The sequence below is a fragment of the Mirounga angustirostris genome, unplaced genomic scaffold (assembly GCF_029215605.1).
Source record: "Mirounga angustirostris isolate CCGP_5_RB_7025 unplaced genomic scaffold, mMirAng1.0.hap1 SCAF_9, whole genome shotgun sequence".
NCBI classification, from domain to species: domain Eukaryota; kingdom Metazoa; phylum Chordata; class Mammalia; order Carnivora; family Phocidae; genus Mirounga; species Mirounga angustirostris.
In genome coordinates this window covers 117,309,328-117,325,671 of record NW_026991717.1, presented here as the reverse complement: position 1 = coordinate 117,325,671, position 16,344 = coordinate 117,309,328, and the positions used below count along the sequence as shown (strand labels likewise).

At 56.5% G+C, this 16,344-nt stretch overlaps 1 protein-coding gene across 4 annotated transcripts in view; it reads left to right on the top strand.

Annotated features, from left to right (window-relative positions):
• LTBP2 (latent transforming growth factor beta binding protein 2) overlaps positions 1 to 16,344 on the top strand; it is a 103,125-nt gene that overhangs the window by 67,598 nt on the left and 19,183 nt on the right. For all 4 annotated transcript variants that reach the window (XM_064571354.1, XM_045901234.3, XM_045901235.3 and 1 more), the window contains exons 9-17: positions 345 to 419; positions 3,578 to 3,700; positions 6,739 to 6,903; positions 7,163 to 7,378; positions 8,478 to 8,497; positions 9,623 to 9,662; positions 10,410 to 10,523; positions 12,648 to 12,776; positions 13,437 to 13,565. In XM_064571354.1, coding sequence (XP_064427424.1) covers positions 345 to 419; positions 3,578 to 3,700; positions 6,739 to 6,903; positions 7,163 to 7,378; positions 8,478 to 8,497; positions 9,623 to 9,662; positions 10,410 to 10,523; positions 12,648 to 12,776; positions 13,437 to 13,565 — 1,011 coding nt within the window. The remainder of the gene's footprint in view (positions 1 to 344; positions 420 to 3,577; positions 3,701 to 6,738; positions 6,904 to 7,162; positions 7,379 to 8,477; positions 8,498 to 9,622; positions 9,663 to 10,409; positions 10,524 to 12,647; positions 12,777 to 13,436; positions 13,566 to 16,344) is intronic.

Below are 16,344 nucleotides of genomic sequence, written 5' to 3'. Positions count from 1 at the left end.
GGTGGCTCAGTTGGTTAAGCGTCTGCCTTCGGCTCGGGTCATGATCCCAGGGTCCTGGGATCGACCCCATGTCAGGCTCCCTGCTCCTCCCACCCACTCATATGCATGCTCTTGCGCGCTCTCTCTCCCAAATAAATAAAATATTAAAAAAAAAAAAAGTAACCTGGCGAGAGCCGGGGTGGGGTGGGGGTGACTGTAGCCAAGGAGGCACAGCTCTCCACAGTGATGACTTGGGGGGACAGGGCCTCACAGCTGTGGAGTCGGTTGTGCCCCACTTTTCAGCATGGGTGACAGAGGAGCCCAAGGGCCCTCCAGTGAGACCTATCTATATCTTTACTCCTCAGCCTCCCCGGTGATTGAAAATGGCCAGCTGGAATGTCCTCAGGGGTATAAGAGACTGAATCTCACTCACTGCCAAGGTAAGGGTGACCCCGGGCCAGGGCTAGGCTTGGGGCGGGGGGATGATGAAGGTCTGAGGATGCCAGGGCATTCCCCCGCCATCCCCAGACAGAAGGAGTGGTGTCACTGAGTGGTCTTCACTGGGCACCTCTAAGCCCCAGCTTCGGGGAGTTGCGGGGGCTGCTGGTTCCAGGGGCCTAAGGAAGTTGGGGGGATAATGAGAGAGCAAGCTTAGGAAGGGCCTGGGAGCTGAGCCTGTCCCTCTTCCCATCTCCACCTGCCCCACCGGACCTGGGCCAGGTGCCCCTCTAGAGCTGTGGGGTCCGTGTGTGCAGGTACTGCCCCAGTCCCCACACATCCCCTCACCTCCTCAGCCAGTCTCCTTGGAATGGGAGGACTTTTGACTTCAGGATCTAGTCAGCCTGAGGTGATGGGGACCTCTGTAGACTTCCCCCAACAAATCACCTTCCGCTGCTCAGACCTCCCTCCAACAACCAGGAGAGGGGAGAGGGAAGGCACAGGTGCAGGAAAGAGGGGCCCATAAAGCACAGACCCTGGCCTTGCTGGCCTGGCTAACGGGCTCTCTGAGGCCAACTGAGGTCTGGGGCCCTCTGCATTACAGAGCAGCATGGCCCAGAGGCACCTTGGGACACGGATGGGAGGCGGGCTCAGCTCGGCTTCATCACTACGGGGAATCCCGGTGGGGATGGTGCGTAGGACCAGGATGACTGAGGGGTCCAGAAGCCTTCACTGAGGGGCAGCTGCTGCCCCTCAGGCTTTGAGCAGGGAGCCCCTGTTGGCTGTGGGCCTGGCAGTAGGAGATGTGAGCAGGGCCTTCCAGCTGGGAGGCTCCTGGGGCTGGCAGAGGTCAGCGGGGAGCTGAGGCAGCTTCTCCTTTGGAGAACTGGATACACTGCTGTCTGGATGGCTTACTTTAAATGAAACTGGGTTAGAGACAGGGGATTGACCCAGATGGCCTCCTAAGTGCCCTCCCCCTGGAGGCTTCTTCAGGAGAGAGGGAGCTGAGGAAGTCCTGGGGTGGCTAGGCTGTCTGCCTGGGGGGTGCCAGGCCCAAAGGGGATTTCTGGCCCATGGATAAAGTGCTTGGACCAGGCAAAAGGGCAGGCCTCTGACCCAGCTCAAGGTCAGACTCCCCTGGGGGCAATGAGGACTAGTAGACCGGATGGTGGGTGTGGAGAGAAGTCTTTAGCTTTGCCCTTGGAGGGTACAGTCTAAACTGTCCCAAGGGCCCTCCCCTCCTGGCAGGTTTCCCAGTGCACAGAGTTAAAGTTATTCCCAGGATCTCAAAGGAGCTCTCGGCCCTCCCTGCATTGAGCCCCAAGGATACAGGAAGCCAAGGGGCCCTCCCCGAGGAGGGCCTGCCCTTTAAACCTCCCCCCTTTCCCATGTCTGTGGCCTTGGTCTCCATATCTGGGAGGGGACCTGCTCACCTCGACACCCGTGTGCCTCACCGTCCTCTCTCTCTCTCTCTCCATCCTTCTGTCCCGCCACGGGGCAATTTTGAGGTGTTGTTAGGAGCCACATGCTTTGTGCTAGGTGTTAGCCCACAGGGACAGATAACACAGCAGCTGCCCCCGGTGAATACAGATGCTTAAACAATTATACGCCATGGGAGAAGTGCTCTTGCTAGAAAGAAGCTCTGGGTGCCATGGGATCGCATGGTAGGGGCCCCTTCCCAGACTGGGAGGGTGGGAGAAGGCCTTTGGGTGATGGGTGACCTGGACTTAAAGAATGAGTAGAGGTGACCAGCTAAACTGGATGCAGGCATTCCAGGCTGAGGGAACAGCACAAACAAAGGAACAGCTGGGCTGGCTGGAGGACAGCCCGCGTATTCACAGGAGACAGCACAGACCTCCAGGGCCCCATCAGAGCTACCTGCTCACCCGCAGGCTTTGGGGAAATGTGGTGGAGAGTACTGGATACATGTGAGGGTTTAGGAGCTCTCTCTAGGAGGTGAATGGGGACCACAGAGGCATGTCAGATTTAGGTATATCACTCTGGCCACAGTCCAGAGGCAAATGGGTCTGTTCTCCTTCCTAGATCTCAATGGCATTTCCCCAGGCACCTCCCTGCCAATAGGGTGTCCTGCCAAAGAATAGTTGGGCCATCTTTTAGCCCCTTCATTCTTGTGCTTAGTGCCACTTTCTCTGAAGCTTATGGGTGAGCAGGTGACTCTGGTGACAGGGCTGCCATGTCTAATCTCCTGATCCTGGAGGTGGGGGTGGCCCTTACAAATCTTCCACACTCACCATCATCAAGAAAGGCGCCATCACCAAGACTTCTTGGAGCTTAGACTGTGAGGGTTGGGATTTCCCCTTGGCAGGAAGACGTTTCCAGCATGAAATATTTTTGAGATCACAAAGGAAGCTAATGTCATTCCCTTGTTTGAAGAACAGCATGAGCATCCACTGGTCTTGGAGGATGTGTGTGGCCTGCCCAAGGCCTTCCAGCCTCCTGGAAACATGTCCTCCAAAGCCTCTGCCCCTCAGCGCTTGTCTCCATCCTCCTGCCTCCCGTCCTTGCTGGGTTCCCTCCAGCCTGCAGCTCACTGTGGACATGTTTCCTGGATCTGGGGTCCTGTGGAGATGCTTCAGAGTCCCTCAAGGAAGGCTGAATAGGAGGGACTGGGCAGATGACTCTGTCCACTCCAACCCAAACTGTCCCCCTGTCTGCTCCCCTCGTTTGCATCCCAGCACGCCACTCACTAACTGAGTGACTTTGGGCAAGTTACTCCTGGACCCTGTTTCCTCACCTATAAAATGAAGCCACGTGGACCTACATGGTAAAATTGTTGGCAAGAATCCGATGAGGTCGCATATGTCAGCCACCTGGCATGGTACCTGGCCCCTGATAGGGACTCAAGCAAGAAACATTAACTCTTAATATTATGATCATTATTACCAGTTAGTGGAATTAAGTGATTTGCAATTTTTATCTTATTTTATTCTCCTAACCAGACTATCTGGTACTTATGAGAAACGAGGAAACTGAGGCACAGAGAGAGAGGGACCACACTTAATAGATGGCAGCTCTCTTATTGTTATCCCTTTTTTTTGGAGAAGGTATTGGAAGATCTCTGCCCGGCCCCTCCCCTCCCTCAGGCCGTGGTGGGCGGGCGCTCCCTCACCTCCTCCAACCCCTGCCCGCCCCCCCGCAGATATCAACGAGTGCCTGACCCTGGATCTGTGCAAGGACTCGGAGTGCGTGAACACCAGGGGCAGCTACCTGTGCACCTGCGGGCCTGGCCTCATGCTGGACCCATCCAGGAGCCGCTGTGTGTGTAAGTGGCAGCGGGGACCAGGGATGGGGGACACTGGGAGGCAAGATGGGATCCTCGGGGGCCACTGGCCAGGCCCCCATCCCCGGGCCCAGGGTCTGTGTCTCAGCCTGGAGCTGGGCCCAGTGTACAAAAACTGATCTGCCCCTCCCTGCTGGAGCAGAGACAGCTGTGACTTCAGTTTGGGTTTTTGCCATGTCTTTGGGGGCTTTGCGGTTTGGGATTTTCTCCTTCTGTTTTTCCTCTCATCTGTTCTGTCCCATCTGTTGCCTCATTTACTCCAGGGAGATGTGCGTTGTCTTTGCTCCGATGTCTGGCTGAGCTGTGGCTGCCTCTTCGAGCCCTGACTTGGGCAGCCTGGTCACTGAGCTGCAGATAGGCCTTCCTTAAAGGGCACTGCCTGGCGCCCAGGCCGTCCCGTAAATCTGGGGTCCCTCACGGCTGGGAGTGTGTCTGCATCCACGAGTACATACGTGTCCCTGGCCATGTCCTCACCGTGTCTAGGTGTGTGCGTGCGTGTCCCCCCCCAGGGCAGCTGTTTCCGGCAGCCTCTGTGGTTTCCCGCTGCAAGAGGCCCAGGCCAGCAGCACCCCCCAGAGAGCAGAGCTGACGCCACGGCCCGGACAGGGCTTTCCTTGGGCAGGGGGGCCTGAGCAGAACTGAATAAAACCAGTCCTGACTGGCATCTGTAAAGCGGCAGCCCAGGTCAGGTTGCCCCCACCCCCCAGCTCAGTAGAGCTCCCCGCGGCTGGCCAGGCCCTCAGTCCACAAACCACCAGGTACTGGGTCTGGGGAGGCCACGGGATGAGCCAGACCGCAGTGCCACCCAGGGGGAGCATCCCATGGGAAGGGAAGGGTGAGGAGGGACCCAGTCCATGTCTCCAGGGAGAGGAGACAGGCAGAGGCCAGGGCTCTCAGGGAGACTTCATGGTGACAGGGACATGTGGTCAAGGCCTCCAGGGGCATACAGCCCTTCCTTCTCATCCCACCCCCCACTTAAGATTGCTTTCTTAGGCAGACATTTTCAACTCCTGAAGTGACTTTTACTTATTAGTGACAGAAAAAGACCCTTACTTAATACAGGGAGGCAGAGATGGCCCTTGGGTGTTCTTTATCTTTTTCTCCCTCCCTACCGTTACCCGCTCCAGCTCCCTCTGATGGTTTACCTCCCTGTAGGGGAAAGGGGCAGACACGAAGTTTCTCTTCCCTTCATTTCTGAGCTTTGCCCTCTTCCCCGCCACCTGACCAGAGCTGGTCTACAAGGGCCCCTCTGTGCTGGGGCAGCCTCCTGATACTCTCAAGCCAGGTCACCTCCACCCTGGGGCTCAAAAGGACTGAGCCATTTCCTACAGTATCCCAAGGGAAGTGGCTGCTGGAAGCAGAGATACCTGGAGACCCAGGCTCATGGACTGACCAATAATTGATCTCTGTATATAGGACATGACCTTTGACAAGACACTCTTACCTACATCACTGTGAAGAAAGTGTATTAGTCCGGGGGAACCTGGCTGGCTCAGTTGGTGGAGTGTGTGACTCTTGATCTCGGGGTCATGAGTTTGAGCCCCACCTTGGGTGTAGAGATTACTTAAATAAACAAACAAACAAACTTTTTTTTTTTAAGTATATTAGTCAGGATCCTTTGGGTTGCAAATGACAGAAACCCAACTCAAACCACTGTAAGCAAAAATAATTTATTCATCCACACAACTAGGAAGTCGAGGGGTGGGTGTGCCTCAGGCTTGGTTGGATCCAGGCACACACTGTGTCTTTGGGATGCCCCTTGCTCTGTTTCCTTTGTGTTGATTTCATAATTCTTTCAAAGGTGTCCACCAGACAGTCCAGGCCTACATCTCCCAGCCTTGCAAACTCCAATTTAAAAATAGAAAAATAAAAAGTATCTCTTCTGTAATAATCCAGGAAAAGTCCCACAGTTGATTAGTATCACTGGGCCAACTTGGTCAAGTGCCTATCCCTGACCCACTCACTATGACCAGGGGTATGGACTCTCTCAGCTAGGAGATAGGGTCAGCCTCCACTCCACATGGACAGAAAGGGAGGTGGGGTGGATCCCCTAGGGAAACCAGGATGTTGTCACCAGAATACAGGGGCATAGATGCCAAGCAGGGGGAAACACAGGTGTCTTCTCCCCATGGCATTATCATCATCCTGATTTTACACATGAAGACGGTAAAGCCCAGGGAGGTCATGTAGCTCCTGGTGGTGCAGAGATTTGAACTTGGCCTGCTGAGTCCTGGGCCTTGACCTGGACTTCCCCAGGGCCACCAGCCCCTTAGCTGTGCGTGTTGTTCTCTCCATGCATCTCTCGTCCCCTCGTCCAGCCTGACAAGGGATTCAGTCATTCCCATTTGGCATGACCTCTTCATCCTTCATTGAGATAACATACAAGAGGATGGTCTTCGATGTTCACTGTCAAAGGCCAAGAAAGGGGACAGTGCTGGTGGTATTGTGACCATCTAAACCCAGCGTAGCTCACACTCACAGCAGTCCATAGCATTTTGATTTGCAGATCTAGCCATCCACGCCCATGGGTCCAGCGAGCATTTACTGAGCATCCCCACGCACCAGGCACTGAACAAGGGTGCTGGGCTACAAAGATGGCCAAGACAGGGTCCCTGTCCTCAAAGCTCCCCATTAGGCCTTTGGCTCTCACCTTGTCTTGTCTCCCCAGGGAGACTGTGGCCCTAGAGCACATTGCTCCCCACCCATCCCCAGGCCGATGGCTTTTGTAAATACCTGTAAACTCAGCACCTGGGGACAAGCACGTACATCCCCATTTCCTGCCCTCTGGCTCTCCACAGGAGGGTGGGGGTCAAGGGGCCCCTCCAACGGGTAACACAAGAAGATGCCAAAGCCTTCCACGACGGCCATCCCTCCCAACATTCCTCTGAGCATTTCCAGGGCGCGAACCTGCAGATTGAGCCTCGGGCCAGGCCAGCTGGGTGGCCGCCCACTGCCCCCCTCCTGTCCGCACGTCCCCGCGGCTGGCCACCTGCCCACCGCACCAATTGTGTCTGTTGCAGCCGACAAGGCCGTCTCCATGCGGCAGGGGCCGTGCTACCGGTCGCTGGGGCCTGGCACCTGCGCCCTGCCTTTGGCCCAGAGCATCACCAAGCAAATCTGCTGCTGCAGCCGAGTGGGCAAAGCTTGGGGCAGCAAGTGTGAGAGATGCCCCCTGCCTGGCACAGGTAAGCATCTGTCCCAGTCTCACCTCCAGCCACCAAGGGGCTTCCGCCAAGCCAGTGACCATTTTCCCCCACCTGGACCTCACCTCAAGCCAGAAGACCCTTAGTCCTTCCTTCCTTCCTGCTCAACTCCTTGCCCCAACCTGGGGCCCTCCTTCCCTCACTGCCACAAGTGCTTGTCCCCCGAAGGGAGGGAAGGGAGGGCCCGGTTTCCCTCGGGAACTGTGCCTCTCAGCTTGTCCTCTGTCTGGTGACCTTGCAGAGGCCTTCAGGGAGATCTGCCCTGCTGGCCACGGCTACACCTACTCGAGCTCACATATCCGCCTGGCCATGAGGAAGGCTGAGGAGGAGGAACTGGCCAGGCCCTCCAGGGAGCAAGCGCAGAAGAGCTACGGGACCCCGCCGGGGCCAGCGGAGAGGCAGCCGCTCCGGGCCATCACTGACACCTGGCTAGAGCCCGAGACCATCCCTGACAAGGGTATCTGGGCTGCGGGAGGTGCTAAGGGGTTCCCCTGAGCCCCCCCAAAGAGCCCCTGGGTACTTATCCTGGACCCATGGCTTTGCAACTCTGGAGCAGGAGGAGAGGGAGTTTAGAACAGCGGTGTCCAGCCCCAGGAACCCACCACCCGGCGTGCTGGGAAGGCCTCACCTCCTTCCCCTAACGTATGGGGTCAAAGGTGCCCACACCCCAAGGGGTGCTGCTGGAGGTGGGAGAGGTCAGCGGCAGCCCCCACCCCAGCTGATCAGGCCTTTGTGCCCCCAACCCCCGGCCGTGCAGCTTCTGGGCTGGTGCTGGTTGTAGGGACTGAGAGCTGGCAGGGAGACCCTGGGGAGTCCGGCTGCTATAGTTCCCCTCCCTGGCCTTAGAGTCTGAGCACTAACTGCGGCTCCATCACCTTGGGCCCAGGAGGCACAGGCTGCAGAGAGAAGGCTGAGGCACCCCTGGAGGGGGCCCCGGGAACCACACTGAAAGCGCACCCAGGTTCCCGGTAGCCCACAGTGCAGGAGGCCAAGGACATATTAAGACCAGGAGAGCTATATGATGGCCAAAATTGCCCCAGGAATCTGGAACAGACAGACAGGGAAGTCAGGACAGAGCCCCAGTAGTCATGGGAACTGGACCCTGGCCAGGCCAGGAGCAGCTCCTCTCTTTCTAGAACTGTTCCCCGGGGCTGTAGCCCAGGGCAGGGGCGGAGTGACCCAACGTGGCTGGGAGGCTTGAGAAGGAGGAGGTGGCAGAGCAAAGAAGAGGGTTACATCCAGGACTGACGGGTGGACTGGCCCCGGGAAAGGGTGGGACTCCTCCCTGAGGCTTTAGAGGAAGGCAAGAGATTTCCTCTCACCAAGGAAGCCACCTTGTAGGCCCTCCAGACCTGGCATTCTGGGGGACCTATGGTGGCCAGTCCTGGCAGGGCGGGAGGGGCAGAAGCAGGTAATAAGATTCTGCACTCTCTCCACGGCTGACCTCTAGGGGCAGGTCAGAAGGTCAGAGACTGAACCAACCCTGGCCATGGGTGGAGGGGAGAGGGCAGTCTGGCTCTCCTCCCCGAGCTCATGCTCTTGTCTTTCCTTCCCAGGAGACTCTCAGGCTGGCCAGGTGAGTGCATCCTCCCAGCAGGGCTGGGCAAGCATGGCAGAGAGGGGGACAGGGTCGCCACTGACGCTGCAGGGGGGTGTCCCCTGAAGGAGGAAAGGGAGACAGATGGATTATGTGTAGAGTGTTACCTGGAGCGATGCTGGAGTGGGAGGGTCCATCCAAAGACCTGGTTTTACCCTAAGGGAAGTGAGAACAGCTCTTGAACAAGTGTTCTCTCATTTGGGGTGCTCTGGGGCCCCCTTCAGAAAGGAAGTAGGAACATGTCTTGTTAGTCCCGGCTCTGCAGGTAAGGTCTAGAACTGGTTCCAGATTAATTCTGGATTCGGCACTTTCTGAGCCTGACTTGCTTATACCTCAAGATCTCTGTGGGTGGCTTGTGGGGAAGTGGAAACAGAGCAGTGGATGGCCTCAAACCACTTCACACCCTTCCCTGGGCCCAGGATTCCCCTGTAAAGAACCGAGTGTCCTCCTAGAAAAACATTCCAGAAGAGTGAACCTGCTTCCTCCCTCACCTGTCTGCCCCTCCCACCCGCAGACCTGACTGGCCCCAAACACCATTTCTCCAGGGAGCTACTTCTCTCCCTGGAGAATCAGGTGTTGTCCTCCCAGACCAGAGTTCTCCGTCCGTGTCCTCACAGCTCCCGGTGTGCCCCTGACCCTCCATCATCCTCTGCCCCTTCTCTCCTCCTGGGTCACCGCCCCTGGCCGGTAGCTGTGGTGAGGGACACCAGGTATGGCCTAGGGTCTCGGCCTTACCACACTGGTCCTGTGACCCTAGGGAGGCTGGTGAACCTTGAGCTTCTGCTGCTTTATCTGGGCTCATGGCACAGAGACGATCGTCAAGCTTTGCTGATGTGACACTGAGCGGGCCCAGCACATCCATCAGCTCACTTAGTCATTACGACCGCCTGTCACAGGCTAGTTGAGCAGATTAGTTAAGACAACAGACATAAAGTGCTGGCACAGTGCCCAGCATGTAGGAAACTCATCAAGAGCTGGAAGGAATGAGAAGGTGAATAAGTGAGGTGGCCGGGAAGCCTGGAGGCAGGGGTGAGTGTGGCAGAAGAAAGCATGTCACGGGGGGCACCAAGGAACCAACAGTGACCTTCTCCTATGTCTGCGCAGGTCACAACCAGTGCTACCCAAGTTCCTGCCTGGGTCCCAGGTGAGTCCCTGCTCCTAGCGGCTCCCAGAAAATAGAAGGGAGGGAAGGAGACGCCATAGAATTTGTACCGTGGGCCGATACATGGGCCTCAGATCAGATGAGGTGGTGGATGGTGTGACATGTGAATGCTTTTTTCGGAGCGCTCTATCCACCTAAAGTGCTGTAAGGTCAGTGAAAGACGCTGAGCTGTTTTGCAAATATTTCCCTAGCCACAGCACCCTCTCTGCATTTCATGGTGCCACTCAACGTATAAAGGAGACCAAAGCAGAAGCGCAGGCTGAAGCAGGGGCCGGTCAGGTCCCCAGAGCCCTTCCCCCGTGGCCCATCTTCCTTTGGGAAAAGGCTGGAGCTCTGCAGATCCCAGCTTGCTGAGGGCCACTGGAGTTGGGGACGGCACTGTCCAGGGGCTGGCTCTGTTTCCACCAGGCTAGTTGGCTTTGAACAAGTGGCCATTTCCACAAATCAGTCTCGTCCCCCGTGAAACAGAAGCTGAGACTGGATGTGCTTGAGGACCCGTTAGAGCTCTCGGGTTCTCTGAGTCTAGTTGGAACCAGGTTAAGTTTCGGGAGCCTAGGGGGCAGAAGGGCTGACCCACCCTGGGCTCCACCCCTGGTCCCACAGTCCAAAGGGCAGGAGAAGGGAAGGGGCCACTGCCAGGATCTCCGCAGGGAACGCCATCTGGGGGTGGGAAGGCAGGTGGCCAAGGGGCCGTGGCCCAGCTGCTCTCCCCCTATCCCCCACCCCCAGGAGATGCTGTGGAAAGACCAACGCCACCACCTCCTGGACAGGGGATTCCGGACAGCCAGGAAGAGGAGCACGTGACTACCCCAGCCGAGGGGCTGGCGGCCCTGGGCCCCTCAGGTACCTGCAGTCAGCCTGGTCAGAGCTGCGGCCTCTCCCACAGAGGCACCGTCTCCAGTGAACCCCCACTCAGGCTCAGTGCCCTGGCTTCACCTCAGAGGGTGCCCCTCGGGAACCCAGGAGTCCTGTCAGGAGCACCCGTCAAGCAGGGGAGGAGGCAGAGAAGGGAGGTCTTGGGGGCGCCTCTTGCTCAGAGGCTTTCTAGAAGCATCCAGGGGCCCTCTGGAGGAAGGGCAGCACAAGGAGCCTCCGGGCGCCTGGCTCCTCCAGCCTATTGACCCTGAGTCGGCTGAGTGCCCTGGCAGTAGGCAGCCTCCTGCCCACGGGGACGGCCAGCTTTCGGGAAGGAAAGCGCTTCTGTTCCCAAGGCTGTTTAACTGTCCGGGAGCCCACGTTCCCCCTCTCTGGCCAGCTACAATGGTGAGGGGGTGCGGTGTGGGGGAGATCCCTGGCAAATCCACCTTGCTCTGGAATGTGCCCTCCTCAAAGGCTCATTGTCTGGGGACCTGGTTCAAGAGAAGCAAAGCTGGGGATGCCGCAGCTGCTCCCTGCGCACGTGTGTCCTCGCGTGTGTGGCCCTCACGTGTGCCCTCTCTGGGGGCTGGCTGACCTCTTCACCTCAGACTCAGCTCACCTCAGGGGAGAGGCGTAGCTCTGGATTTCTTCTGGCAAAGAGAGAGCCCATGCAGCCCGGTGGAACAGTCCAGAGAGTGTGGGGTGGAGGAGGGGGTTGGCCCTCCCAGGCCTGAACCCGGGTATCCTGCTGCCCTTTCCCACGCCCTCTCTCCTCTGTGCTCAGGGAGAGGGCTTGTCCCCCTGGTAAGAGGAGCTGGGTTAAGGGGCTCCGCTGGGGATTCTCTGACAAGAAAAATGGGTCTGGAGGCAGGGACAGGAGTGAGGGGCAGGAGGAAGAGCCCAGGCTCAGCAGCAGCTCTCAGCTATGTGGGGGGACAGAATCCCCCCTCAGTCACCACCCACAGCTTAATCCCTCTTCTCCCCTGCCTTCCCCCAACCTCATCCCTCTGGGAGGATATTTAGAACCAGGCAGGGGGTCCCCATAAATCCCCTGGGCTGACACAAACTTGGAGCCAGGACAGGGACAGGGTAGCCTTGCAAACAGGCCAGGGCACATTCAATTCAGTCCAATTTAGGGAACGCCTTGAGGCCCTGCTGTGGACCAACACAGACCTCGTCCACTCCCTTGGGTCTCTGGGGTTACCTCAGTGCTGTGGGGCAGGGTGGGGGAGCCCTGGGCGTGTGGGCTTATGTCAAAGGCCTCAGGACAGACACAGGCTGCAAGCACCTCTCACTCCCGTATTCAATCAGCACACCCTAAGCACCAGGCACTTTTCTAGTGTTAAGGACACAGTTCAAAAAAGTAGCCTCTATGCGGCCTCAGTGCTGAGTCCAGGCAAGTCAAACTGTTCCTGAATTCAGCATGTCTCCCCACTTTTTACCGCATAACCACCACCCAGGGCAGTCCCTGTTTGAATTATTTCAACAGGTTTCTAAGAGCCCCCTGTGCCTTCCTGCCCAGTCCATCAGCCATCTGCTGACTTTCTGAGCAAGATGGCATGGCACGATGAGGGGTCTTTCTGAGATGGCTCTGATCATACCCCACCTTGCATGACCCCCTTTCTCATAGGCCTGTCTCAACATGGCATTCAAGGCCCTGCTCAGTTGGCCCCAGCCCACCTCTCCTCTCTCCCTCTGGCAGGTGTCCCCCAATATCCTACTTACCAGCTCTATCTGTCTAGGGGAAAGGGAGGGCAGCTCTGGGGAGTGTGGGTGAGAGCCATGCCCTTATTCAGGGAGAGGGCAGCCCGGAGGCCTCAGCAGGAGAGGCCCTTTGCTGGGACACGAGTTAGTGGAGCCCACTGAGTCTTGGTTAACTCCATCCTGGGACTCGGGGTCCTTGGAGGGGTGCCATGGGGTTTTATACAAGACCATGCTACACATGGATATGGGAGGGTCCAGCCAAGAATGGAGTGAGGCTTCTGTGGGTCCTCTGAGGCCCCTGTGCCCTGCCCTCCACACTCTCCCCATCCCACTCCACTGCCCCGCTCCACTGCCTTTGTCTGTCCTCACCCCACCGTAACCTCTGCTTTGCTCTGTCTCCCACAGACATTGACAAATGTGCCACCGGAGCCACCAACATCTGTGGGCCTGGAACATGTGTGAACCTCCCAGATGGGTACAAATGCATCTGCAGCCCCGGCTACCAGCTGCACCCCAGCCAGGCCTACTGCACAGGTATGCACGGGGCATCCTGGGCTCACTCAGCAGCTGGAGACAGAGTCAAGTGTCCAGGCAGCTGAAGGTCCAAGTGGGGCTCTGTGGTTGATGAGTTGAAGAAGACTACTAGCCCCGTGGACAAAGCCAACCTTAACCTTGGGGGACAAGTCTCTGGGAGCACCATCCGATGAGTCTCCAGGACTCCGGGAGAGTGGGAAGCCACCCTAGGGCCCCCTGACTAGTGCCTGGAACCCTCAGCTCTGAGATCAGCCCACCCCTCCAACTAGCCATCTTGCTGCCTACAGAGCAGACCAAGGCCTACCCTAGTTGGAAATGTCTCCACTGATTTCCACCCTCCCGCCAAGAGCTTGACACAAGAGAGAAACATCCACTGTGCCTTGAAGGAAAGGAAGTGATCAGGGGGCCACTGGGGGAGGGGGACATGGGTCAGGGAGGAAGTGCTGGGCCGCTGCCCCAGGCCCTTGGTGCCTGAGTGGGCCCTATGGGCAGATGTCGTGACCCCAGCCTTAGAGATTTTTCATCTCCCTGGCCTCTTCCTCCCACATCCCCTCCTTGACCCATAGCACCATTCCCTGTCCAGCTCCTAGCATAGGCAGGTTACTGACAGGTGCCCAAAGAAAGTCCACCTGACCTCCCTCCCCACCTTCCTCTACTCAGATGACAACGAGTGTCTGAGGGACCCCTGCACGGGAAGAGGGCGCTGCGTCAACCAAGTGGGTTCCTACTCCTGCTTCTGCTACCCTGGCTACATGCTGGCCACCTCGGGGACCACACAGGAATGCCAAGGTAAGTGAGCCTGCCTGCATCCCTGGGATGGGCTCAGGACCCCCTAGAGAGTGTTGAGGTGGAAGAGGATCCAAGCATTCACAGCACCCAGCCACTGCACTGCAGTGTGTGGAGCACAGGGGCTGTGAGAACAGAGACTCAGGGCTCTGACCTGGACCTGAGTGGAAGCCGACCCCTACACTGAGACGAGACCGGAAGAAGAGGTTCAAACATGAAAGCAGCATTCACCAAGTCTCCATGGAGGTGTGGCTGGAGTTGAGTGTGTGAGGGGGTCAGGGGACATGGCTGGAGATGAGGACTAAAAGCCTAGTCCCCAGATTCTGTGTGACTAGGAGCTGCTTTCATTTTGGGTAAGGAGGGCGGCACGTGAGCACGCTGGCTGGGACTCCTGGCAGACAGGGGAGCAGGAGTGCCTTTGCAAGAGGGTCCCCAGCAGCTCAGAGAGCCTGCAGTCTTTGCACTTCCCTGGGAAGGCCTGTGTCCGTTGCCCCTGCACAGGGCCCTGGGCAAAGCGGCTTCCCACACAAACCCTTTAATATCCAGCATTTGCACCAAGATACACAGCCTCCGCATACATTTTTATGAATGAGCTCACAGAGGATATGACGCAGCACTTTCCAAGCAGTGCCTTACGATGCATAACGCAGCTAGAGCACTCACCACTGCTCTTGAGGCTCTCGTGGCTGGTTCTGGCCGGGGCAGCCCAGCACTCATGCACAGTCCCCTCCTGGAGGCCAGGAAGCTGGGCATCCTCTCATTACCAGAGTCCCCCAGGTCCTAATCCCCTAAAGATCTGGTCTGCAGAGACCAAGACCATGCAGGTCCCCTCACCTGATATGGGGGAAAGGGGAATAGAGGAGAATAACCAGCTAACTTAATGGGGTGGGGGGAGGGATTCACACCAAGCATTAAACACCGACATGCCAGGTACCATGTAAGCTCCGGGATCCTGCAGTGAGTAAGGTGTGTGCACCTGGTGCTGTGGGATCCAGGTGAGGATGCAGGCAGGTTTCGCTGACGGAGTGTTAGAGCTGGGGCCGAGTAGTCCCAGGCACATTTCACGAGCACTTCCGTATGCTGGCACTGTCCTAAGCCCTTAATCATATGAAGCTCATCATCCCACCCCCAGGCAGTAGAAAGCCTTATCCCATTTTATAATTAAGTAAACTGAGGCTCAGAGAGGTGAAGTGTAATACCAGGGGACCTCATACCTAGTTGCAGCAGAGCTAGAAACAGAATGAAAGTCATTCTGGCCCCAAAGCATGGTTTGCTTCCCACATGCTCCCTTACACGCACGGTGAGGGAATGGAGAAAGCAGAGAGTATTCCAGGGAAAGGGAACCATTTCTCCAGAGAGCAGAGTGGTGAACAAGTCTGGCACGCTCTGGGAATAATGATAAACCCAGTGTGACTGGAGCGTGGGGCCTGAGGAGGAAGTGGCGGGAGCCGAGGCCAGTTTGTGAAGCCTTGAGTGCCAGGCTGAAGTGTTTGGACACCATCCTGCAGGCAGTGAGCTGCCAGGAGAGGTCTGTAAGCAGAGGGTGGTGAGAGCACTCAGCTGGCTTTCAGGGACCTGACTCAGCAGTGCTGCTCAGAGCAGCCTGGGGGTCGTGAAGGAAGAGGCTGGGGGCAGGGGGCTTCTCTGAGCTTCGTCCCATGGGCAGGTGTTGTAGGTCAGAGGCCCAGCCTGGGTCACCTGCCGGGAACAAGCAGTGGGAGTCTCTGCCGGCCCCAGCAGCTGGGGAGGGAGCCCCAGGTCAGCTGCCAGTGCGTCTCCCAGTGGGGCTCAGCTGCCACTCAATGGGACCTTGCTCAGGATAACATCCACTTTCTACATTTTGCCAGTCTTATAAAGCAGTATCTCATTATTTAATTGTGTAGGAGTTATTTCATTAATTTGTATAATTAATATAAATTATGACCATTCCTAGAATTAAAATTAATATTAGTATAAATAACAGATCAATATAAATTATTTGAATATTAGATCTGTTTTTAAAATATTTACTTTACTAATAAGTATGAGCATCTCTTTATACTTTAGCCACTGGGTTTCCTTATCTGAAAATTGCTTGTTCCTATTTTTTGCTCAGTTTTCCAGTGGTTGCTGGTTTTTCTTATGGCTCTCTGGGAGTTCCTTATATATTCCAGATACTTGCCTGGGTTTAGGTATTGCAACTCTCTCACTTCATCCTCTGCCCACTAACCTTATCCACATGTCCTTCTTTTAACAGAAATCCTTGATTCTGACGTATTGAAATTCACCTTTTTGCCTTATTTTTTATGCTTTTGGGGCTTTAGTTAAGAAGTCCTTCCCCACCCCTAAATTACAAAGATATCCTTCTACACTTTCTTTCATTGAAGTTATCTCATTTAATTTGCACAGTTACCCGGTGAAGAGTTTAAACCAGTGCCAGGGGGTGGGGGGCAAAGGTAAATCCTCCATTGATATGATGTGGGGTAAAGGGATGGGGCGTGGCCAGAGCAACCTTGAGTTGATCAAATGAACCCGTCCTTGAAATGGGGGTAGGACTCTGCTGACCATTGAGGCGAAGAAAGATACCCCACGTGGAGACGTCTGTGTGAACAAAGGTTTGGTGGCTGGACTGGTGGGGATCAGCAAACACAGCAAGGCTGGGGCCAGGTGGCAGAGGCCTTGTGAGCCAGGCTGAAACAGCAGGGAACCCTAGTAGCGTTTTAGGCAAGGGAGTGGCATGACCCAGGTCGGGCTTTTGAGCCACTGTGGGGCACCAGGACGCTTTGAGACAATGGCATAAACC